This window comes from Miscanthus floridulus, chromosome 8, assembly GCF_019320115.1.
Source record: "Miscanthus floridulus cultivar M001 chromosome 8, ASM1932011v1, whole genome shotgun sequence".
In the NCBI taxonomy this organism is placed as follows: Eukaryota; Viridiplantae; Streptophyta; class Magnoliopsida; order Poales; family Poaceae; genus Miscanthus; species Miscanthus floridulus.
In genome coordinates, this window is record NC_089587.1 from 188,056,477 (window position 1) to 188,081,588 (window position 25,112).

General features: G+C 46.4%; 1 protein-coding gene across 1 annotated transcript; it reads left to right on the forward strand.

The window, feature by feature from the left end:
• The first annotated feature begins 21,194 nt into the window (after nt 1-21,194).
• LOC136474318 (uncharacterized protein At4g06744-like) lies at nt 21,195-22,862 on the forward strand. Its single transcript, XM_066471910.1, has one exon. It carries the CDS (start codon nt 21,284-21,286, stop codon nt 22,583-22,585), a length of 1,302 nt encoding a protein of 433 aa, XP_066328007.1. The 5' UTR covers nt 21,195-21,283; the 3' UTR covers nt 22,586-22,862.
• Nucleotides 22,863-25,112: the final 2,250 nt, after the last annotated feature.

The following is a 25,112-nucleotide window of genomic DNA, read 5'->3' on the forward strand; positions in this document are numbered from 1 at the left end:
TTGTGGACCGTCTCACCAAGTCTGCCCACTTCCTTCCGGTGGACACTAGATACAATGCCAAGAAGTATGCAGAGTTATACTTTGATCGGATTGTGACCCTACATGGAGTTCCTCTCACCATCATCTCTGATAGAGGGTCAGTTTTTGTCTCTCGTTTCTGGGAGAAACTCTAGGAGTGTTTGGGTACTCATCTTCTCAGAAGCTCAGCATACCACCCCCAGACTGATGGTCAAACTGAAAGGGTGAACCAGGTGCTCGAGGATATGCTGCGGGCTTGTACCATCTCTTTTCCTAAAAAGTGGGATCATTGTTTGAAGCTGGCAGAATTTTCATATAATAACAGCTATCAAGAGAGTATCCGCATGGCGCCATTTGAAGCTTTATATGGACAGAAGTGTAGGATGCCACTAAACTGGGTTGAAGTAGGAGACCGTGGGTACTTCAGGCCTGATTTCATAAAGGAGGCTCGAGAGAAAGTAAATATAATTCGTGAACACTTGAAGTCAGCTCAGAGTCGATAGAAGGCTTACGCAGACAAGCGAAGAAGGCCTTTGGAATTTGTAGCTGGGGATTATGTGTATCTCAAAGTATCTCCTATGAGAGGGGTACATCGGTTTGGTGTCCATGGCAAGTTAGCCCCTCGGTATGTGGGTCCATACAAGGTGTTGCAGCAGTGTGGCCCCGTTGCTTATCGTCTCCAACTCCCTAAAATTCTCTCGGCAGTTCACAATGTATTTCACGTCTCGCAATTGAAGAAATGCCTACGAGTTCCTGAAGAATCTGTGGAAATAGAAGGACTTCCGCTCCAACCTGATCTGTCTTATGTGGAGCATCCTATAAAAATCTTGGATGAGAAGGAGAGAGTGACCAGGAATAGGGTGATAAAGTTTTACAAGGTACAATGGCAAAACCATTCAGAGGACGAAGCCACCTGGGAGCAAGAGAGCTACTTATCAAAGCATTACCCCCACCTCCTCTCTGGGTCGGATAGTTAGTTTTGCACCAAATGTACTCCCTACCTCTTTCTCACACTAGGCACATGAAATCTCGAGTCGAGATTTTGTTTTAGGGGGGTAGATTTGTAACACCCCGGTGTTACATTGAATGTTTTGCTGAAACTTTTCGTAAGCATCTGAATTATGTGCATATGTGTATGACAGGTTTTATAATCAATGTTTGGCATTGAAACATTTTTACGAAACGGGAAAGCGAATGTTATGTTTCGTGTCACATAACGTGTTTATTATATTAATCGAATTCTTGTTAAAACAAAATGTTACAAAACGATTTTGCGAACGGTGATAAAAATGTGCGGTTGAAGACATGGATGGCTAGCGAGTACATCCCGGGGGTCGGGTTTGGGATTCGACGCAAAACCATTCGAATCGACGTCCTCCGTGTAAGTTTTAGAAGAGGTCGACGAAGCCATTTTTGGCATTGTTTGTAGAACAATTGGCTTAAGGAGTAGCGCAATGTCGCGACTGTGTTTGATGACTCGCTGTACCCCTTTGCGCATCCAGCAATTAGCTTAGCGTTTGGGACACAGCGTACGCGTTTTCTAACCGCTTTAAAAATAGTGCACGGCCCTAACTGAGTCCTGAGCGCGGTCACCACCCGCTTGCCAGCGCGCTCTGCCGCGCGGGCCAGAACCCACCGCCACGCCCGGCTGTGCTCACTGCACCATGCGCGCGCACAACCTGCGTGTCCTGGCCGCCTGCCCTGCTGTTGCTCGCCTCGCCAGCTGACGCGTTGTGCCCTGGCCGCCGGCCGTGCTCTGCCAGCGCCTTGCCCTGCCCCGCTGTGGCCGTTGTCGCACCGGGTCCTGCATTCGCGTCGCCAGCGACTACGCTCGGTACCGCGCCATTGACTTCCTTGGCTGCTTGCGCGCTGGACAACTGCCTGCTTCGGCCGTCACCTCGACATCACGTCACGGTGTACGTTGGCTGGCACTACCCACTGCGGCACCATGACATGTCTCATCGTTTGCTACAGCGCCCGTGCGGACGGCTATCTGGAGCACGTCCTGATGCTCCCCATGGCCAAGCACGTCGGTACCTTGCGTTGACATCCGCAGGCGAGCCATGCCGTGCCATTACCTCCCCTGCCGTCGCTGTCTCCATGCCCACCGTGACGATTTCTTCCAATTCGCCGTAGTGGTTGCACCACGTTTCAATTGGCTTTGCTTGCAGCTCCGTTAGGCAGCCAGTCATCCAACCTACCCTACCGCACTACCGTTTCTCACCTCACTGTGCTCCAATTTTGAATTACCGCGCCACTAGGTCCATAAGTCCGAGCCGACGCCCTCCATCGGCGAGCCAGTCCCGCAGTACACCTCGTGGCGATTCAGTGCACCCACAGTCTCGCCATGTCCTCCTGAGCATCCCGTGCCCTACAACTGTAGCGTCGCAGCAGGCCAGCCCCACCACCACGGTAGTGCCACCGTTGGGCACCACCACACCACCGTGAGCTCACGTGGCCAGCCTTGCTCAGACCGCCTCCAACCTAACCGTCAGCGCCTAGGTGTCGGTGAGTACTCCCTGGTGCTCGCGCGCTCATGTACTAGCCTCGCCTTCACTGTTGCTCACAGGAACGAGGCCGCCCTTGCAGGCCAGGAGCCACCGCCGGGGAGGGGGTTCACCACTGCGCCTCTGCTCGCCGTGTCGCCTCCAGTAGCTTCGACTTGTCATCAAGGTACCTATCGACCCCTTAGGTAGACCATAGAGGTTCGGGTGAGGCCGGCATAGTCGCCTAGTGCCACGCCGTCGCGCCGGTGCGGGCCCTGGTTGGCCAGGGACTTCGCCGCGGTGAAGACATAGAAGTCAGAGGGTGCTGCTGTAAAAGCGTAGACTGATGAAATAGTGACTTAGAGTTGGCTGTGAATTCATTGTTGTTCGGGGGTGTCCGTGCATAATCGCCTTCGCGCGCAGGCCGTCCCCGTCGCGGGCCATTGGCCTGCTGGGCCACGCGCTGGCCTACCGTCGCGCGCGGGCAGGTTGATGCGCTGGGCCGAGCCGCGCGCTTGTGGGCCGAAGTAGAGGATTCGGTTTTCCGTATTTCCTGGAATTAGAAATGCTTATTTATTTTCTGTTATGAATCCAACTTCGATAAATCGTAGTAAATGGCATGGTTGTCCAAAAATAGTGAAGCTAAGTATGTTAAGTTCGCCAAAATGTCATCTACCTGTTAGTATAGTTAGTTCACCATTAGCTGTTAGGATGGTAGGCTCATAAGATTTAAGTAGAAAGCTTAGCGGTATATCGATCAATAATTGCAGGATTTGTTGTGGCAAACCGACTATAGCTTTAGCTTTGAAATCGTTACAGTAGGTTCCTTAGGCATGTATATACTTGCTGTAAAATGGGTAGCCATAGAGCGAGTCGTTTAATGGCATAGTTATTATCCTTGCTTTAGTGTATGTATCGTAAACTGGCATTAGGAGTAGGAGTATCCGTAGTCACCGAAAGAATGTATGACACGTTCATACTTGTTAGTAGCGCTGGTACGTACCTTAGACTTTAGTGGGTAGATCTCACTTAGTAATTTAATAGAGGTACTTTTGCATTGAGAATTGCTGTTGCCGTAGTGTTAATCATTGCATCGTCATTTCATGTAGATCACGAACAGGTAGACTTCGTACCCATCGGTGATCCGGAGTACGACGAGGTGATCGAGGAGTACGAGAAGGAGCTCTTCGCATAGGAGGGAGCCCATGAGCCTGTTGGTACTGACTTTGCTGACCCAGCACCTGCCCAAGGCAAGCCCCGGTGCATAACCCCTATTTTTAAATGATCACTGAATATATTTATATGATATGCATTTACGTTACAGGCATTTTATGGAAACTACACGCATAAATATATCCACCATGAGTCCTACTAGTACAGGTCGAGTAGCTGCTATGCTTAGGATGTCGGTAGCGTGAGTAACCTGCCGTTACTCGCAAATAGGTGATTAAACTATGATATCATGATGAAATAATGGAAAGGAAAAATGGTGACCGGACAGGGATGTGGTTTTGGTACTGGTTGGTGTGAGGGGTTGTGTCCTGCGGACAATAGGGCATAGCCCGGTTACACTTTTTCCCTGTCTGTGTCGATTAAGGACCGGTCGTTGCATATGACTCTAGGCAAGTCACAGACTATTGTCCCGAGCACATACTTGGGTATGGGCGCAGGGAAGACTTGCTGCTCTCTTGTCATGGATCCGGCTCTTTTCAGACCGACTGATGGGAAGAGGATGTGGTGGAGGTCCTTGCGCCGCACTGAGTCCGGGACTCAGAGGCGGGGGCTTGGAGTCCAAGTTTGGACGGGGACCTGGACACCCGGGACAGGAGAGTGGTGGGTTAGTCCTGCTTGTGCTTGGGGTACAAGCGGGGCGTGTGTCTTCGGGGCACCTAGCTGGGTACATTGATTCGCGAATCGCCGGGTTATCCGGTACGGCTTGTCTGCAGTTTAGCACCGTAGTAAGAACTGAAAGTGGAAAAAGGAGAAGGAACAGTATCGATTGCTCATCTCTTGCTTGAAAGTAGCACAGGTGCTTATATAGATTGACTAAATAAAAACTTAATACGGCTGATGATAATAATGTATAAATAAGGACCCACTATTAGTACTGCTTTTGGCTAAAAGAGAACCAGCAACCATAAAGCCTAACATATTCCTTGGAGTCGGGAAAGTATTCCCACTATCGGATAAGTCTTGCGAGTACATTGTGTACTCAGGGTTTATTTACCCCTGTTGCAGGTGATGCTTGAGGAGTTCCTTGTGTGGAGGATCCATCTGGTGGGCTCAGATAGAATCCTCGTTATCTTACCGCTAGATGTTATCTTTTAATATTCCGCTGTTTATCATTCCGCACTCTGTATTTGGTATTGTAATAATGTACTTTTAAGAAACCCTAATGTATGAGATGGACTTGTGTTGTAACTCATTTTCATTATTGGATCCTTGGGAAAAATGTGGATCTTTTGGGTTCTCCCTCGGGGTGTGCCCGACGGACACCGCTCGTTGTAGTTGCTTTAGGGGTGCTTAGTGTCTGGTGGAAGACGAGCGCCTCCGTAAGTACGCTATTTTGGGTGGCTCTGCCACACTTTGGCACCCAAATGCGTTTGGCCCTATCGTTGGTTTGCTTGTTCACCTTGATGGCCACCACCTTGTCATTTTTCTTTTTCTTCGAGAGATAAGGTGTGGAGGCCATTTTGTCCACCGCCTCAAGGTGACAAGCGATTCTAGCTTTCTAGTAAGGGAAGTTAGTGCCATCAAAGTGCAGAGGCCTAGAGGTATCCATCCCAAGCACTCTAAATAGCATCGGCTCAATGGCGGTGAAGCCAAAGATCTAAATTGAGCCAACCGGCTCTGATACCACTTGTAAGGGACCATGACGCCTAAGAGGGGGGGTGAATTAGGCAACTTAAAACTCTAACTCTAAACTATGGCCTCTTTTTCTATCCTTAGCAAAAACCTATGCAAAACATAAACTATCTAAATGTGCAACTACGGTTTTGCTAGTGTGTTGCTATCTCTACCGAGAAAAAGGAGTTATGCAACCTAGGTTTCAAACCTATCAACTAGCCTATCACTAAGCTAGGAAAGTAAAGCACAAACCAAGATTGTAATGTAAATGCGGAAGCTAAAGAGTAAGGTAGAGATATGCAAACTCCCGTTGAGGACTCCGGTATTTTTACCGAGGTATCGAGAAGCGCACAAGCATCCCCCTAGTCCTCGTTGGAGCCCCTCGCAAGGAATCCCTCACAAGGGCCAAGCTACCGGTCGGGTAACTCCGTGGATAGCCCCGGGCCTTCCCCATGCACAAGTGGGTCTCCGGTGTGCCTTCTGACAAGCCTCTCCCAGACCGCTTCCCACCGTCTTCACTATCAAGCTTCTAGACGAACCGCCACGGGCCTTGTTCCCATCGGTACATGGTGGCGGCCACACCATAAATGCGGTTGGTGTGATCTCGCAAGACTACAAGCCCTCTGATGTACAACAATGGTGCACGCAAGCACCAAGTGATAAGAGGTGTGCAAACCTCACTAAACACTAGGCCTAAACCAAGAGCAAGCGCATAAGCGGTGGTCTAATCAACGTAAGCACTTCACAAAGCACCTATGCTAATCACCTAATGAATCACTAAGAACTATACAAGTGGAGATCACTAAAATGGTGTATCAACACCCTTGGTATGTTTCCTCAACTCTCCACTACTCAAATGGTCGGTTGGGTGTCTATTTATAAGCCCCATGGAGAAAGTAGCCGTTGGGGACGAAACCTAGCTTTCTGCTGCTGACCGGACACTGCTGTCGTCCTGACCGTTGGAGTGCACACATTGATCAAACTCTGGGCAAGTCTGGTCCCACTCGATCGAACGCGTCTGGTCGCGCTGGCGCCGCTCTGGAACCTCTCTGGACTTGATCAGCGCTGTACTTTGTGCGTCCGGTCGTCTAGTGCCGCTGCATCCGGTCACGCTAAAAACATTACTGTGATGAAGAATAGTGTCATTGGTGCATTCGGTCACTGCTTCGCTCAGCATCCAGTCATAGCTGCTGACACCTGCTGTTGCCGAGCAACTGATCGGACATGTCCGGTCACCTCTACCGAGCTCGTTTCTTCATGATCTTGCGTCCGGCTTGGTTCCCATCTTTGTGCTTGGACTATGCTTGATATCTTGGGTCTTCTCTTGTGCTTCTAGGGTCTTGCTTATGGTGTTGATCGTGGGATCATCATGTCGCCTTCGTCCAAGTCACGTCTTGCACCCTATTGAACTACAAAACAATTACTTGCAAATTTATTAGTCCAATTTGGTTGTGTTGGTCATCAAACACCAAAATCCAAAGTAAATGGGCCTAGGGTCCATTTTCCTTATAGTGGTGTTGGCACATTTGCAAAGGAGAAGAAGTTGGAGTTGATGTGGATCAACTCGGTGAAGAAAAGGAGGCAAAACAGGTCACTGGAAGTGACCGGACTCTGCGCAGCGCAGCGACCGAACACTGGCTGGCGTGTCCGGTCATGTGTTCAAGAGAAGGGCGTGGCTCTAGTGTTTGATCGAAGGCTGAACAGTGTTTGTGACCGAACGTGTAGGGCCTGTGTCTGGTCATAGGTGACGTATCCTGACATCTTGGCGCGAGGAGCGGTAGTGATGCGTGGTAGGCGAAGAAGGACCAAACTCGGGTGCTGAGTTTGGTCATGACTAACCTGACGTGTTCGGTCGCAAAATAGAAGCTCGGGGAGCTCTCTGGAAATGACCGAACTCTAGTGGTGCAGCGTCAGGTCATGTATTGGAGGCGTGTCCAGTCAGGTGCTAGCCGAGAGAAGACGCATACGATCTGACGTGGCGCGACAGCGTCAGGTCAGGGCTCAGCACGTTCAGTCATCACTTGACTGTTAGCGCGTGGCTACCGACCGTTGGGATCGAGCGGCCTTGGTTGAATCTAGGTGACATGTGGTCGGCCAGGAGTGACTGAACGTAGGGCTTGGCGCGTCCGGTCGCTGCGATTTTAGCCCAGTGAAGGGGTAACTGATCTTTTGAGCCGTGGGGTTATAAATAGAAGTGGTGACCGGCCTGGGGCCGGTTGCTGAACACCCTTAAGCCTTGGTGGCTTGTGTAGGTATGCTTGGATGCCCTCTAACTCACATATGCTTGATAGTGATCATCCGATTGAGTCACTACTAGAAATATCCACATCTATGACGAAAATCTTAATGACGATTCCAAAAATGCCATAGAAGATCGCTTTTTATGTTGAATTCTTCCATTTCGTCATAGATCAGTGGTGACGATCCTTCAACCCTACCTATTGAAAGGTCCTAATATGGCTAGACGGGGGTGAATAGCCTATTTAAAAATCTACAAGATCACTAGAGCAATTTGATTAGTATGACAAATAGCGAAATGTAAACTTGCTCTAGCTCTACAAGGGTTGCAAGCCACCCATCCAATAATTCTAGTTACTATAATCACTAGGCATACAATTTGCTAAGTCACTACTCACTAAGTGCTCTCACACTTGCTACACTAAAGAGCTGCACTAGGTGAACTTAAACTACAAAGCAAGCTCGCAATTCTAGCTACACTAAAGAGCTTGCTACAACTAGTTTGCGGAAATGTAAATGAGTAAGTAGGGTGATTATACCACCGTGTAGAGGAGTGAACCAATCACAAGATGAATACCAATTCAATCACTGGGAGAATACCAAAGGGCAAGAGACAACCAATTTTTCTCCCGAGGTTCACGTGCTTGCCGGTATGCTAGTCCCCATTGTGTCGACCAACACTTGGTGGTTCGACGGTTAAGAGGTGTTGCACGAACCTCGTCCACACAATTTGACACCGCAAGAACCTACCCACAAGTGAGGTAACTCAATGACACGAGCAATCCACTAGAGTTACCTTTCGGCTCTCCACCGGAAAGTATTCAGGGTATCGTTATTTATATTTTCCCAAAGGAGGGTAAGGTATACAAATTCTAGCATAGACATAAACATGATGACATACTTGCATAGTGGACCATAGTTCATAATAGGGGTAAAATTGTATTTCATGGATAGTGGACACACATCTGGGCTAACCTCAAGGATAAAAGGATAATAAAGAATAAAAGAATATTCCTACGTGGAGTTGGCATGTTCTAATATAGCCGTGCAAAGAATAGTTAATGATCATACAAGTTATATGACTAGAGTTAGAACTATGATTAAGATGGACAGGGAGATCTCTGAGCACTGGTCTACCAGCAAGCGCGAGAGACCTTAAAACTTTTGCATAATACCCGGACGTGGGGGATTACAAGGGACGGACAGGGCTATCACCACCTACCGTCTAGCCCTCAACCGTGAGATACCGTCATATCCACAGGTTCCCGTGCACCTGAGCACCATGCTCGTGAACAAAGAAAGTACCTATACCCCCCGGGTCCCCGACCCTATGGATCGATAGGTAAAGGATATAGGCAAACCCGATGGAACAACGAACCACCACCCCAACCTAGCTCTACTTCTACTCATACAAGTTATATGAATGTTGAAGCATAAAGTTGAACATGTTAAGATCAAGATATCCAAACTATATGCTAGCTCATATATCATGATTATAACATGAAAACTATACTCTAGTTCATATGCACTACTATATGAATGATATGAGAACTTGAATATGGAAGAACTCTTCATAGTATTATTCATACCAAAGTTGCTCTTCTTCCAAGGAGACAAGCTCTCCAAGTAGCTTTGCTAGCTCCAAGTACTACTAACACTAAAGCTAAAAGAGTACTAGTAGAGAGAGGTGAGGTGTAGCTCCAAATGATTGTGTGTGTAGAATGGGCTCCTCCTCTTCTTTTATAGTGAAGTGAGGGCGGTTTGGCGTTGTTATTTTGGTAACCACCGGGAACCGCCTATGCATGGCGGCATGCAACTGCTAGAGCGAGGTGGGCCCAAGAGGCAGTGCTGGGGGTGCTGGCGCACCCTTAGTGCGGCCGCACCTGGGCTGGCCTAGCTACCCACCGCCTTGCTCTGGTGGGTTGCTGACTAGGCCAGGGTCACATCGTCGGTGGTATTCTGCCCAGGTTGGATGTTTGGATGGGGCCTTTGCTTGTCTCCTTGGTGTACAATCCACATCACGCTTTCCTGTTTGCGTATTTTGGTATGTTTTCCACTTGTATTTGAATATAAGTCCTGCAAAACATGTTTTCTCAAATACAAGTGGAACTAGGTCAATAGTAAAGGCATATGTGTCAAAAGTATGTTTATTTCTCCTATTTTGAACTATAATTGGTGGTTAGAAATGGTCGTTAGTGACCGCCAACAACTTAACGACCGTCAACTGAAAGATGGGGGAGGAAAGGAAATTGAGAAAAAGCTGCTTGCTATGCATCATTTTTTAATCTCCATCCAGCACCCAATATCTGACACATGTTATCCTTTTTTTAACATGCAGGTCATGTACAGAGGAACAACAAAACCAATCACACTATGCAAGTCACAAATGTGTGTGTTTTGCTAGGTACTAGATGTATAGTGTTGTGCTCTAGGACTGTAGATGCAAATGTGTTCTCTTTTTCTAGAGATAGCTTACTGCATGTTTTTCTTTTCTGAATATATTGCCCATTTCTGTGAATGTATACATGCAGTACCTACTATTTTTGGCAACATAAGGCACCTCAAATTTTCTGAATACATTGGTGTAGCAATTGCACCAACAATTGCTTTGGGTGATGCAAAATGAGTTTGTCTTCTGCAGTAGTTTTTATTACTTGGGTGTATCAATAATTAGCATTCATCAATACATGCCAACAATTCAAATGTGCTTGTGATGAACAATTTCTATGGCATCTTGATGGAGTTATTTTGTTTGAAATTTGTATAGCCTATAATTGTAGGGTCGAGATGGCGGACTAGAGAGGGTGAATAGTCTTTTATAAAATCAATTGCACCGACTAACCGAAACAAATGCAGAATTATAACTATCGGTCTAGCAAGATTGCACCCCTCTATCTAAGTTCTCAAGCACCTTATAAAAGATCCTAATTACGCAACAAAGGTGCCACGCTAGCTAGAGCTCATCTAACCAATTCTAAAAGTAAGATCACATAAACCTATGCAACTAGTACTTCAAGCGCGGAGGAGCTCCTACACCAGCTAGTATGCAAAAGCACAAAGCCTAAGCTCACTAGCAATACTCAATAACAAGACTACTCAAGCCAAATTAGAGAGCTCAAATTACTTAGCTATACAAACTAAGCAATATGACTAACAAGGCTACTCAAGCCAATTTGTCACGCAAGAGAGCTACTGTCGACATGGAATTTTCATCCCGTGTCGAGGACACATGAGCAAGTCGGAAGGGTCCGCTCGATGGAGCTAGAGATCCACCTAGCTTCAGCACAGGGGTTGTCGATCCTACGCACTCCTCCCGAGATGTGCCAGTCAATTTGACCCTGCAATTAACAAGGAGAGAAAGTTTATCAGTAATTTAGGGCGGAACATGCTGGTGTTGCCAGATAGTCCCAAATGTGCGGCTCTAAGAGCCAATATGAAAGGAGATCGACTAAATAGTCGATTCTAGCATATTCATAAGAATAAATCAGTTAAAGCTCATGGGGTTGTGTAAGAAGAATCGGTTATTGTTCAGGATGAATATCATTCTTTAGACAAATATTGGTCAATGGCAATAAGATATTAACAATAATTAGTTTATACTGAGCCAATGACTGTAAGTAACTGAACCCCTTTATTTAAAGAAATAGTTCATTATCATTCAACCATTTAATAGAGATAAATCTAATGAACATATTAGATCTCATCTATCGCTATGACCAGTGGGGCATGAGGCAGAATCATGCAGGCCATAGAAACAACAATAGACTCGACAACCCTAACTTATTACTAATATCAGTGGGGCACGAGGCAGAATCATGCAGGCCGTAATACAATAATGAGATCATGGGGCTAACACATCTTTCAACTTATCGCTACTTCAACGGTCTCATGACGTGAGTTGTTCGTGAAAGCACTCGATATCGGCTAAAACAGCCGATTCAGGCATATCGCACAGTTAAGATAATGCCCTCTCAGAAACAGATCTACCAAATAACGATCCCCACTCCATGGTGCTAACAGTGGGGTGTGAGGCAGAATCACACAGGTCGTGATAATGGGCCATGGAACGGTTTTCGCTAGCCAATAGATCTACTTAAGATCAAACATGTCCTAACCGCACGCTATGCACGATTAAGATTGATATAAAATAGCCGATAAAACATAACTCATCGTTTAAAGTGCAGATTAGATCAAATTTAGATTAACAAACGATGAGTTAAACAAGATATAAGGCCGATCTAGATCAATCCCAATCTGGCGAAGTGATATTGCTGTAATTAAATAAATAATGGAAGCAACAAGCAATATCGGTTACTTAATGAATCTATCCGAAGGAACGCCACCCTTAGATAGAGCCGATAACTTGACCTTAATCTAGTTCGAGTAGTGGAGGTCGAACGGATCGATGCAGCCGTACGAACAGAGGTATAAGCCATGACGGTATTTGTAGACAAGCAGTGGAGGTCGACCGGATCGATGCAGCCGTACTTGCTGAAGAACTCACTGAGATCTACTCTACTCCTACTCCTAAGGGGTGGCCAGAGCCAAAAAAGTAAGTAACTTGTATTTGATTGATTGTGTGTCTCTTACAATAGCCGGGGATTGATATTTATATTCAGAGCCTAAAAACAAATTCTACTCGATCACGATTCGTTACAATCTTTGGCATAAAGGAAAACATTCCTAATTTAAGATAACTTGACCCTAATCTTTCCCTTTTTGTAGAGTCCACTATGTAGCTTCCTAGCACCAACCATAGCTCATCATCGCTATCTGCTGACGTCATCCAAGAGATCCAATTCCAGAGTCGCATTCGAATCAGCTGATATCGATCTTCATGCAATCGATTCCTTGTTTGGCACAACTTTGGAAGCCTGCGAGTTCCCGCGCTCTTCTCTCAAATTTTGGTGTAAACACATGCTCCCCAATTTTGGGATAAAATGATTTTATTCCAAAATTCCAGTTTATTTGTTTACCACGCCGCAACCGTTCTATTCCGAGATATACGCATAACTTCTGACTTCCCGGTCTGAGTCACATATAACATCCCAATGGTGCCTCTTCCAATTCACTCGGCCCTTTCAATTTCTCCTCCTTTCTTGAGCCAACTCCAACAGCTGACGCCGTCATCGCCAAGGCCCCAAACCCTAGCAAATCCTCTGTTCTATCGAGCTGTCATCCAAGCTATCTTCGTCAGATCCGAACCTGTTCCGGCTGTAATGGCGACCAACAACCACGTTCCTGAGGTATGCTCCCAAGTTTCTATTTTCCAAGTATTGGCCGCTACCCCGTATTTTTCTTCAAAGATATACTGAGGCAAAGAGAAAATATTAGTGAAATATTAGAAGCCTCTAGAGTTTTCCGACTGGGATCAGATCTCCCTTCCCTCTGTTTGCACGATTGGATTAGAGTCAGCCTCTCTTCTACTCTCTTCAACTCCTGGTGGCAAGAATGGCGTTCCCATCTTTTTTGTGGATCAGTCCACCCTTTATGTATAGCCCTGGATGGAGAATTTGCTTCTGACGGAGAGGTAATTTGCTATTTCTTTTCAAGAAAAATGCTTGACGAATTTCTCTGTCAACCATCCTAATCGACCTTTTTAGGATGTTGAATTTGATCCTCCGAGCTTCGATAGGAAGGGGCGTCTTGTAGATTAACAGCCACCATGCCCGGTTTCAAGAATGGGATCGGCTGCACCTTCACTGAAAAAATTGATGAAAACTCAGGCTGCCTCTACTATCGTGACGTATCAATCTTCAAAGCGCAAGGCAGCTCAAGGGACAACCCAGAAGACCACTACTGGGAAGAGACTCCATAGAACAAGGCCATCAGCTGCTTAGGTAAACAATTCATCTTCTTCCCAAAATGATATCCCAATGCTGATTTCGTTCCTTCACAGTTATCGAGCATTGTGTCCCAACCTGCCCTCGGTGCGGAACTGCTATCCCAGGCGTTCGACTCAGCATCAACTGAACCTCCATCAGCTGATCCACGAAAGGAGCCGATTTCGGTTGAAATAACCGATACTTTCACAACAGTAGAAAATGTGAGTTTTATCTTTGATGCTTATTGGGGTGTTTTCTTTAATTTTTTTTATTCAGTCTTTTACCCTTCATCTGACTTCTTGTTGCGCCATACTCAGAACTAATGCTTATTTTTCCTTAATCCAATGGCCGACGTGAAGCCGTGACTTTTTACTAAAATAAACTCTCAGAGCCGATTGCTTGCATCGGTTGTTGGCTTTTATTGCTGATTTTAATGAAGCCTCCTTCCCATAACTTGCCAGAAAAGCATTCGAAGTCTCCTAGTTCCTAGAAGACTGAATCGGTTGTTGCGATGCTCACAGATTCATTAGCGCGAACCAGTTCGACATCATCCCCATGCCATTGAATCAAACACTAATGCATGGTTGATGGTACACAACAGTTCACATGAATCCAATCACGACCAAGGAGCAAACGGTACGACCCTTTTCCATCGATGACGAAGAATGTGGTGAGCAGAGTCTTATTCCCGATTGTTAGCTCGACGTTTATTGCCCTCCGGGTCTTAGATGCATTACCTCCAAAATCCTTAAGCATCATGTCAGTCTCCATCAAATCTTCTAGTCCTTTGCCAAGTTTACAAAAAGTGGTGTAAGGCATAAGATTGACAGAAGTACCGTCTACCAACATCTTGTTCATCAGCTTCCTATCAACAAAACCTTTCATATATAAAGCCTTTAAGTGCCGATGCTTGACTGGTTTATCAAATATTGCTTGTTGTACAACCATCAACTTGGCAACCATCTCCTCATACTCTGACTCATCGAAATCTGAATGAACCTCTTGACCTATCGAAGCTCTAAATTCTGATGGCAATAGAAAAGTCATTTGGATATTAGCCGATTGTTGCTTCCTATCGGCTGTTTGCTTAGTACGCCATAGTCGAGGTTTACCGGATGCCTGAGCCTGTTCCATCTCTTTATTCCTTAGGCGTTGCACCCTTCTCTTCTGGCTTCTTGTTAAACCTCCATGACACCATTGGCCTTCCTGCCAAACATATTTTCTTTCGTTGCCTTCTTCTTCATAATCAGCCCGGTCTTGGTCAACAACTCGTTTTCCCAGCCGATTATGAACACTTCCATTTTTTAAGCGCCGATCCATGTTATCATGATGATATGTATCTTGAGCATGGATAGACCGGTGGTTGATTTGAGATTGCCTAAACTTTCAATACTGACCACTGCATTCTGGACAGTCATGTCTGGTAGGCAACTTCAAACCTTAATTCCAGCAATGTCTAAAGAAAGGACAATTCCAATGTGATTCGGCTTGTTTCCTTTCATACCTCTCTTTTTCCAGTTGATGCTAGTATTCTTGATCCTTTAACCAACGCTGATAATCCTTTTCCTTCTGCTGCTGCCACTTATTCAACAAAATCTGAGATGTAACTCATGGCCTTGTCGCCCCTGCTTTTGATGTTCCTCCTTGCTCATATCGGCTCTTTTTCTTATCGCGATGTCTTTTAATTTCCCTATATTTGTCGGCCGATATTTGCATCTTGGGATCGACTGTTCTAGCTTCTTTTGATTTGGTTGATGTTAGGACCTTAGTCTTTCCTTTGATCAGCCTAGCATCAACCATGTTTTGATCTCCTAGGAAAGGATTATCATCAACTTTCATTTTCCGAGGCGTATCAAATTTGAGCCTCCCTTGCTGAATAGCCCTCTATATATGATGCCGGAAAATTCTGCATTCATTAGTGGAATAAGAAGTAGCATTATGGAACTTGCAGAACTTCTTATTCTTCAACTGATCAGGGGGCAACATAACATGACCATCGGGCAACTTGATCTATCCCTTCTCAAGCAAGAAATCGAAGAGCTTGTCTGATTTGGTGACATCAAAGTCATAGCTCTCCTCGACTCCTCTTCCCCAAGGATTTGGCACCATTACTATTTTCTTGCCCTAATTCCATTCAGCTGTAGCAACCTCTTCCTCTTCATCTCCATAGCCGTCATCGACTGAGTATGGATTATAAGCTTTGACTAGTGTGGTACTCTTATGAAATCGTGTATCTCTGCGCATACTCTGGAATTGGCTATTGAGCGCTGCCACTCGTTGAGCCAATTGACCCAAGTTGTCAAATTCTTGTCCTAGCAGCTTTTCTTTCCACATTGGCAGCATTCCTTGAACAGCTAAAGCAACTAGTTGATCATTAGCCAAGTTTAATGAGAAGCACAAGTTCCTAGTCTCTCGGAACCTCTGAAGAAACTTAGTGCCCGATTCATTAGTCTTCTGCCTTATAGTTGTCAAATCGGTTATCTTCTTTTCCCCAGTCCTAGTGTAAAATATGTATGAAACCTCTTCTCTAGGTCAGCCAAATTGGCAATGGAATTGACTGGTAGTGATGAAAACCAAGTGAAGGCTGGCCCTGACAGGGACAAGGAGAAGAAATGAACTCGATGGGCATCCTCAACTGATGCTTCGCCCAATTGTGTAAGATACCGACAGACATGTTCTATCGTGCTTGTACTATCTTGGCTAGTGAACTTAGAGAACTCTGGGAGCCTGTAATTTATGGGAAGAGCGACCTAATCATACCATTCTGGATATGGGTGTTTGTATGAGAAGGTCAGCCCTTTTGGCTTCAGACCGAACTGATTCTTCATCATCTCGGTCACCTTCAGCAGCAACTCATCAGCATTTGAGTTTGGATTTCTCTACACCTGCTGACCCATCTATGGATTGAAATCCCGTGTGCCTTGATACCTTGGATTCGGAATCATGTGAAGGGTGTTATAATCTATGCCATAGTGATACCCTTGTGGAATCTCTATCTGCTGGGTCCTTTGCTGGTTTGTTGCTTGAAGTCTCTTATTATAGACATAAGGATCTATATCTCTATGGATCCTTTGAATTAAGGGTGCTATTTTTTTAGCCGACGATGGTATATGGCCTGATGTGCCAAAATTGATCACCTGGTTCTGACCTTGCCCCGTCGGTTGTTGCACATGCTATACTAGAGGTCTAGGATTATACTGTATCTGATTCGTAGTAGTTCCTTGAGCTTGTTCAGATGAACCCTGAACTGCCTAGACATCATTATTACCAGCTGGTGCTACTTCTTGACGGCTGGTACTGACTTGATTTGTCCCTTGGGTCGACGGATCTGGAATGTTGTAATAAGCCGACCCACCTTGACCAACTAGAAACCCATGAATCGCCTCTTTCATGGCGTTGTGGAATATGTCCAATAAAGCTTCGTTATGGCTTGATATAGCATCACGAACAGATTTGTCTACAACTTCCATAAAGAAACGCCTGTCTTCAGCTTCAGCTGTATCTGTCTGCCCGTGTAATAGAACTCTTGGTAGTGGAAATTTCTGAACAATTGTGTTGTCATGTGTTTTGGTGTAGGACAACAAACACTTGTTCTGAAACTCTTCTGTAGCTTTGCTGATGACACCTTTATCTCCATCAGGTAGATCTTCATAATGTACCATAAGGATGTCATTGTTGTTGTGAACCGCCATGACGATTGTGGTGTCCCACCGGGTGTGCCAGAAACGTATGTCGACACAGAATTTTTGTCCCGTGCCGAGGACACACGAGCAAGCTAGAAGGGTCTACTCGATGGAGCTAGAGATCCGCCTAGCTTCAGCGCAGGGGTGGTCGATCCTGTGCACTCCTCCTGAGACGTGCCAGTCAATTTGACCCTGCAATTGACAAGGAGAGAAAGTTTATCAGTAATTTAGGGCGGAACATGCTGGTGTTGCCAGACAGTCCCGAATGTGCGGCTCTGAGAGCCGATATGAAAGGAGATCGACTAAATAGTCAATTCTAGCATATTCATAAGAATAAATCAGTTAAAGCTCAGTGGAGGTCGACCGGATCGATGCAGCCGTACTTGCTAAAGAACTCGCCGAGATCTACTCTACTCCTATTCCTAAGGGGTGGCCGGAGCCAAAAAAGTAACTTGTATTTGATTGATTGTGTGTCTCTTACAATAGCCGGGGTTTGATATTTATACCCGGAGCCTAAAAACAAATTCTACTCGATCACGATTCGTTACAATCTTTGGCATAAAGGAAAACATTCCTAATTTAAGATAACTTGGACCCTAATCTTTCCCTTTTTGTAGAGTCCGCTATGTAGCTTCCTAGCGCCAACCGTAGCTCATCATCGCTATCTGCTGACGTCATCCAAGAGATCCGATTCCAGAGTCGCATCCAAATCAGCTGATATCGATCTTCATGTAATCGATTCCTTGTTTGGCACAACTTTGAAAGCCTGCGAGTTCCCACGCTCTTCTCCCAAGTTTTGGTGTAAACAGCTACTTTTATGCTACACAAGCAAGAAGGTAACTAGCAAGTTACACAAGCTAACTAATTATAAGAGCAACTACACAAGCACAATGTATGAATAAGTAGATAAGAACTTGTATAAGGGGATTGCAAACCAATGGGATGGACAAGGTTGACATGATGATTTTTATCCTGAAGTTCACTTATTTGCCAACAAGCTAGTCCCCGTTGAGACAAGCTCCAAGGTTGTCGCCGGTCCTCTTGCTAGTGGTGACCCGCGAGTCACACTCTCCCACATGGAGTGCTCACCACAAGCTCTAGCACTTTAACACGACTGGACCACTTGTCGCTCTTCGTGTCTCGCTCTACTAGAGTTGCTCTTCGCGGCTCCCGCAGGTGAGCATAATACACCTCACAATCACTTTTCTGGAGCACCGCACAATTTTCTTTGCGTGCTTCGACGGAGACCACCACCAAGTCATCTAGGAGGTGACAACCTCCAAGAGTAACAAGCACCACCGGCTTGCAACTCAATCACCTAGTGCCACTCGATGCAATCTCTCAATGCAATCGCACTAGAATAACTCACTCGCAATCGGATGTAACCACTATTTGCACAAGTGAGTTAGAGGCTCTCCTAGCATTCCCCAAGCATGGACACTAAGTACGAAGGGTGCCAAGCATCAACCAAGGCCGGCCACACACTCTTTTTAAAGCCCCAAGGGCTAAAATAGCTGTTATTACCCCCTTCACTGGGCACTTTTTGCACTGATCGGACTCGCTACCGCAGTGATCGAACGCGTCCGATCGCAGAGTCTGGTCGCACAGGACACGTCCGGTCATAGAGTCCGGTCGCACAGGACGCGTCTGGTCGCAGAGTCCGGTCACTTTCTGAGCGCCATGTGTTTTGACCGTTTGAATGTTATCGTTGGGCGCCAACGGCTCCCAACACATGCAAATGAACTCCATGCGTCCAGTCACTTGACCAGACTCGCCTTTCTCCCATGACCAGATTCAACTCTCTTAGAGTCCGATCACTTTCAGAGAGGTTCTAGAGAGCACTTTTACTGACCGGACGCGTCCGGTCACAACATCCTGTTGTAGGGTGTTCATTGCTAGAACGACTATAATTCCTAGCTCCAAAGTCCGATTTCAATGATCTTGGACATTTTGGAAAGCTTATGCATAGGGCTACACATCCCACATGCATATTTGATCCAAAGCACAATGGCTCAACACAGAATTCCAATCCAAGAACCATCATATAGTTCAGAGCACGCTAAAAAACCTTTTTTCAAAGCATGCTAACTCCAAGTGAGCTTCCAACTTCTTCTCCTTTGCACATGTGCTAACACCACCAAGTGCAAGTGTCTTAGCATTTTCACAAACATTTTTCATCAAAGGATTAGTCACTCAATTCACTACGCCACCCGATCCTACCAACGTTGCAAAGTTAGATCACTCGAGTGGCACTAGATGACCGATATGCAAACAAGTTTGTCCCTCATGATAGTACGGCCATCTATCCTAAATCCGGTCATAAACTTCTCTACACACCGATGATCAGTGAAATAAAATGCCCTATAAATATACCTTTGCCTTGCGCATTCCATTCCATCTCCTCCAGTGTTGATGCAACACATGCACCAACCATATCACAAATGATATGATCCACTTCATATCATCACGTGACCTTGTTGGTTACCGATCTTGACCCCACTTGCTTTTCACCGTTGTCTTCGTCCATCGGCGCAAAGTATTGCTCAAGCTTCACCTCCAGTGGTCCATCGCTCCAAAGCCTCCATCTTGCCCTTCACGCTTGTAACCGGTCTATCAAGCTAAGTCTTGTCTTGATCTTCTCCACCTTAGTCACATGACTCAGTGTCATATCTCATATGCAATGAGCTCCTTCATCACATGTGTGAGCCTTGCAACAAATCCAAGCCCTCTTCACCGTCATGGCATGAGTTGCTCCCATAAGTGTACCTGAGGCTAATCACCTGTGTATCTCATATTAAACACTTATTAGTCCACCTAGGTTGTCACTCAATTACCAAAACCAAACTAGGGACCTTTCAATAATGCTATGCAAACTAGCATAATGCAGTTGCTATCTCATATTCCTTTTTATAGAAATTTCATTTGTGTATTCCTTTGACCAAAAACTTTTTTCAATCTTGTCAACTCAACCATTAGGTAACAGCAATCCTAAATCAGTACTGAATCAGTCTTATGAGATAAGTATTATGTTACTTCAGGGCTTCAGGTACTAGAAGCCCTTGGAGCAATATAAGGTTTTCTCAAAAGAAGCAATAATAGTACTAGTTTCAAACAATAATGTCTTCTCAAATAGGCAATACAATGTTTTTTTTTCATTTGCATGCTTTTTAAATTTCTTTTTTCCCAGGAACAAATTTGTGACACATGTTAACAATTTTTTAAACATGCAGGACATGTACAGAGAAGCAAGATGCAGGCAATGTACAGCTTATCCTCACCTTGCAACATAGGGGCTAGAATCTAGTTTTATCACTTTTGCTAGGGATCATTTCTATACTACTATGCTCTAGGAAACTGCAAATGCAAATGTGTTCTTCTGATGGGATGGCAGACAAAAAAACAATCAGCTTATGGAGAAGCTTACTGATTGTTTTTCTTTTTCTGAACGAATACATGCCTGGCAAGTATATTAATCCCCAAGGTCCATGATGGATATGCAGACAAGTATATGTGTTCTGAGATGGAGTATTGTGAATACTTTTTGGAGTAGGCAAATCAGCTCTCCATACTTGATTGTGTTTTGTTTTTTCTTGGCTTCTTTGTTCTGCGCCTGCCTGGGAGGAGGTGCCGTCCAGGGAAGCCTGGCGGCACCAAGGAAGCCGGCGGCGCCGTCCAGGGAAGCCTGGCAGCACCCAGGAAGCCGGCGGCACCGCCCAAGAAACCGTAGTTGCCTGGATAATACTGTAGATGGATCCAGAAACAGGGGAGGGCAGATTTGCCTTTTCCCAAACTGCGTGGTCGCGGTACTGGTCCTGGGCCGCGCAAGCCGCGAACTCTTCCGAGCGCTAACAAACCAGCGTGATTAGCATTGTTGCAGGAAAAAGAAATAAAATAACTGTACTTAATATAAAGGGTAAGGCCGTTCGGATCGACTATATTACGGCCGGCCGTAATATAGCTGCTTCCTTCTTATGCGCAAAAAAAATGTTATCGGTTATTCTTCTGCTTGTCAACCGTCTAAGACAACGGAATCCCAGGTGCCAGGTAGACATGCCTATATATACTCGGTGCCTCACGCCATACCCCGCCTCACATCTGGCACATTCCCTGATTTACCGGTCATCTCCTTACATAAAGCGTCCACTGCCATTGTTTCAACACGTTTGAGCAAGACTAGCATATACACATGGGCAACCTCCATAAATCGCCGTTCATCTTGCTACTGCTCCCTTGTATTGCTCGAATTCTAGCATACCCTGCTTGCTCTGAATTACTATCCAACAAGATGCATCGACAGCCTGTATCATATAACTCACAGCCACAGGATTTTCCAAATGAACAACTATATCGCGCCTACGTCGTAATCCAGCACTTCAAGAGCACCATCACCAGCGACCCCAGGAATATTACCGCCACATGGATAGGCAATGATATCTGCGGAGAGACAACCTATGTGGGTTTCTATTGCGGAGCACTGCCTGGGAGACTCAACGAGTTGACAGTCACAGCAGTTATTTTGAACGGCTATAGTCTACATGCACCAAAGCTGCAAGGCTTCGTTGATCAGCTCCCCGACCTTGCTCTTTTCCATGCTGCTTCCAACAGTTTTGGAGGCGGCATCCCACGCCTCCCTGGCCTCGGGTACAGGTATGAGCTCAATGTCATCAGAAACGATCCTCCATTACATACTCAGGGTAGCAGTGGGGGGCGTGTTGGAACGGGTTTGAATATGGGGTTCCCTAACTGTGTGACTGCTACCATTGGCTTTAAATTTGATTTCGGAATTAACACCGGTAAGGGAGGACACCTTATTCCCGGTGTTACCGATGCAAAGGCGCTCCTTCTCAACCACAACAACCTATCTGGGTCTCTTCCTGAGAACATTGGTTACTCCAAGTTAAGCTACCTTGCCCTCGCCAACAACAAGTTCACGGGGTCAATCCCATCGTCGATTGCGCACTTGCAAGACTCTATCTTGGAGGTGCTCCTCCTCAACAACCAGCTATCCGGCTGTCTCCCCCACGAGCTCGGCTTGTTCACCAAGGCGGCTGTGATCGATGCTGGGATGAACCAGCTCACCGGTCCAATCCCGTCATCTTTCTCGTGCCTCAGCAGCGTCGAGCAGCTCAACCTGGCCGGGAACCGCCTCTACGGTCAGGTACCGGACGCACTCTGCAAGCTCGCCGGGCCAACCGGCCACCTCGCCAACCTCACACTGTCCGGCAACTACTTCACCTCCGTCGGGCCGGCATGCGCGGAGCTGATCAAAGACGGCGTGCTGGACGTGAAGAACAACTGCATTCCGGGGCTCCCCAACCAGAGGCGCCCGGCGGAGTGCGCGGCATTCCAGAGCCAGGCAAAGACGTGCCCAGCGGCGACCACCCAGGTGACATGCCCCGCCGCAGCTGCCATGGATGCGGCGGCGCCAGGGGAGAGGAAGGTCAGGGACTACTCCAGCTACGTGACGTACGCTACTCTGCATGACTGAGCCACATCGGCATGCAGACAGAATGCCTTGGTGGCATTTTGGCTATTTGTTATTGTCTTCATGATGCGTGTACACTAGTGTGTCTTGGTGTTGTTGTGGTTGTTGTCTATTTGCATTGCACGTGTGCTGCTGTCACATCTAGATCATCCCATCATTTGTACTGCCACCTCCATCATTTTATGAAATATGTTAGTTGGTGTTTTAGTAAAGTTGTACCTGTCTTGGATATGTTCCACACTTCCATGTTGCTTAAACTGTGTAAATTTCGGATATGGCAGTGACTTTGGACAACATTACTTACTACACTAGAATAATTGCATACCACCTCTGTTCTATAAGAGTGTCGATCGATAGAGATCGTGAGGTTTAGGCTCCGTTCAGTTAGCCCCGTTGTAGGCCATTCCGGACCGAAACCGTTCCAATGTTATTATGTAAATTACTGAAGGAAGCCTCTGGCTGGGAATTGTTCCCAACCAACCGAACGAGGCCTTAGAGTTCCAGTTGAGCTTAGCAAATGATCTGCAGCCATGCATGAGAAACTTACTACACACACATTTCTGGTACATTATTCGATATCTTACCGATCCTTTGGTAAGCTCAGAATAATGTCTATGATCAACGCCAGAGTGAACGATTGAACGAGATCAGACCTCCCCAAATACCCCATCCCAAGGTTCGTTCTTGTGCCTTCGCAGCATCAGGGCATGCAGTCCAATCGGCCGGGATCAAACCCCACACCTCTATACGACGGGTTGCCAGCTGCCGCGCTGTGCTACGGGCTTCCGCCGGGGCCAGAGCCCATACGCGCGACTTGTCAGCCTGTCGCTGTCACGCCGCGCGCCTCTGCTACATATGGACTGGACGACTGGGACATTGCAAGCTGGAGGCGCTGTCGTTTGGTCGTTTGGACGTGTCGAACAAATAGCGATATCCCGTGCTACTACAAGTTCGCTGGAGACGTGCCCTGCGAACACCGGCGCCAACGAACATGCATGCATGCAAAAGCATCGTCGTCGCATGTGTCACGGGCGTGGTGTTGCATGCGAAGGTAGGTAGCTAGGGCTCGGCGCGCGGCCGCACTCTAGCTACTACGTACGCGACATATATATGCCACTTTGCATGAGACGCCACACTCAAAAGCTGGAGATCGGGTCGGTTGCGTCGGTCGTATATGCAATAATTTGCTTGTGTCGTTCATGCGAGTGTAGATCTATGTCGTTAGGTAAGTAGGTGCATACATGTGCGCTTTGTGTCCGTTGCATGTCCTTGCCAGGAGCGGATCTAAAGGGGGCTGCCCCCTACAGCTGGTGCATCAATGGAAATATGAGAAGGGTGAGAGAGAAGAAGAGCCGGAGGAAAGAAGAAAAATATAGAGAGAGAGGAAAAAGAGATTAGCCCCCCATTTAATTCTGTTCTGCATCCGCCACTTGTCCTGGCTGTTTTGTTTCGTTCTGTGGTTAATTGATCCCGCCGGAACGAACCATGCATGGCAACGGTATGGTGCCTCTTTACCTTGCTTTGGTAGATCTAGCACGTGTATTCCGGCCAGGGTGCCCATCACTCTGCGTTGGATTTTGTGACGTCATGCCGAGGCTCAGCGGTGGCAGTAATGGGACAACGTATCAGGTGCAAACCAACCAACCTGAGCAAATTTGGAAACTACCGATCAGGATCATTAGATGCTAATCCAATGGATGGGGTGAGAGGTGGGATTTTTTTGCGCTTAAGCCCCCACCTGCCGGCCTTTTTTTGCACTTAAGCCCCCTCACCATATCCATTGGATCAGCATCTAGTGGTCCTGGTCGGTAGTTTCTAAGTTTGCACAGATTGGTTGGTTTGCACCTGATATGTTGCCCAGTAATGATCCAAATAAGATGCGTTTGGACGCCTTTATGTTTGTTGAAATAATGCACCTTCGGTTGTTAAACTTTTCCTGTATCTCTTATATGATCCACGAACTCTCGAATTGATCATCTGTTTTTTTTTACTTTTCAAGTGGTTCATTCCAGGTCTAGATTTGGGTCCACAATTGGACCTCAAGTTAATTTAAAATAAACTACTCGAAAAGTTAAAGGGCCTAGTGATTATTTTGAGAGTTTATAGATACAGATGAGTAGGGATGAAAACGGTACGGATATTTTCCGACCGTATTCGAAACCGAATCCGTTTAGAGGGTGTCGGTGTTTTGGACCGGCGAGCCCTCAACCAACTAGTAAATTTATACTACATGTTCCCAATCCCGGATGGTGATGCAATGAGACACAAGGTTTATACTGGTTCGGGTAATGGGTACCCTACGTCCAGTTTGAGAGATCGATCTTGTATTCCTTGCACCGAAATGCTCGTAGCAGGGGATTACAAGCAGGGTGAGAGAGGGAGCTAGTCCCAGGTCTCTACGTGGAGCGGCGTGGATTGCTTGAGATGTTGATCTGAAGCCGTGGGGGAGCTCGTGTGTTCGCCCGTGTGGTTTTGCTTGAGTTCCTCGTGTGGGCGTAGGCCTAATTGTAAGCGTCCGATCCCCGAAACG

Bases quoted from the DNA above. Each gene is read 5' to 3' on its own strand.
- LOC136474318 (XM_066471910.1), top strand. From the start codon at position 21,284: ATGGGCAACCTCCATAAATCGCCGTTCATCTTGCTACTGCTCCCTTGT.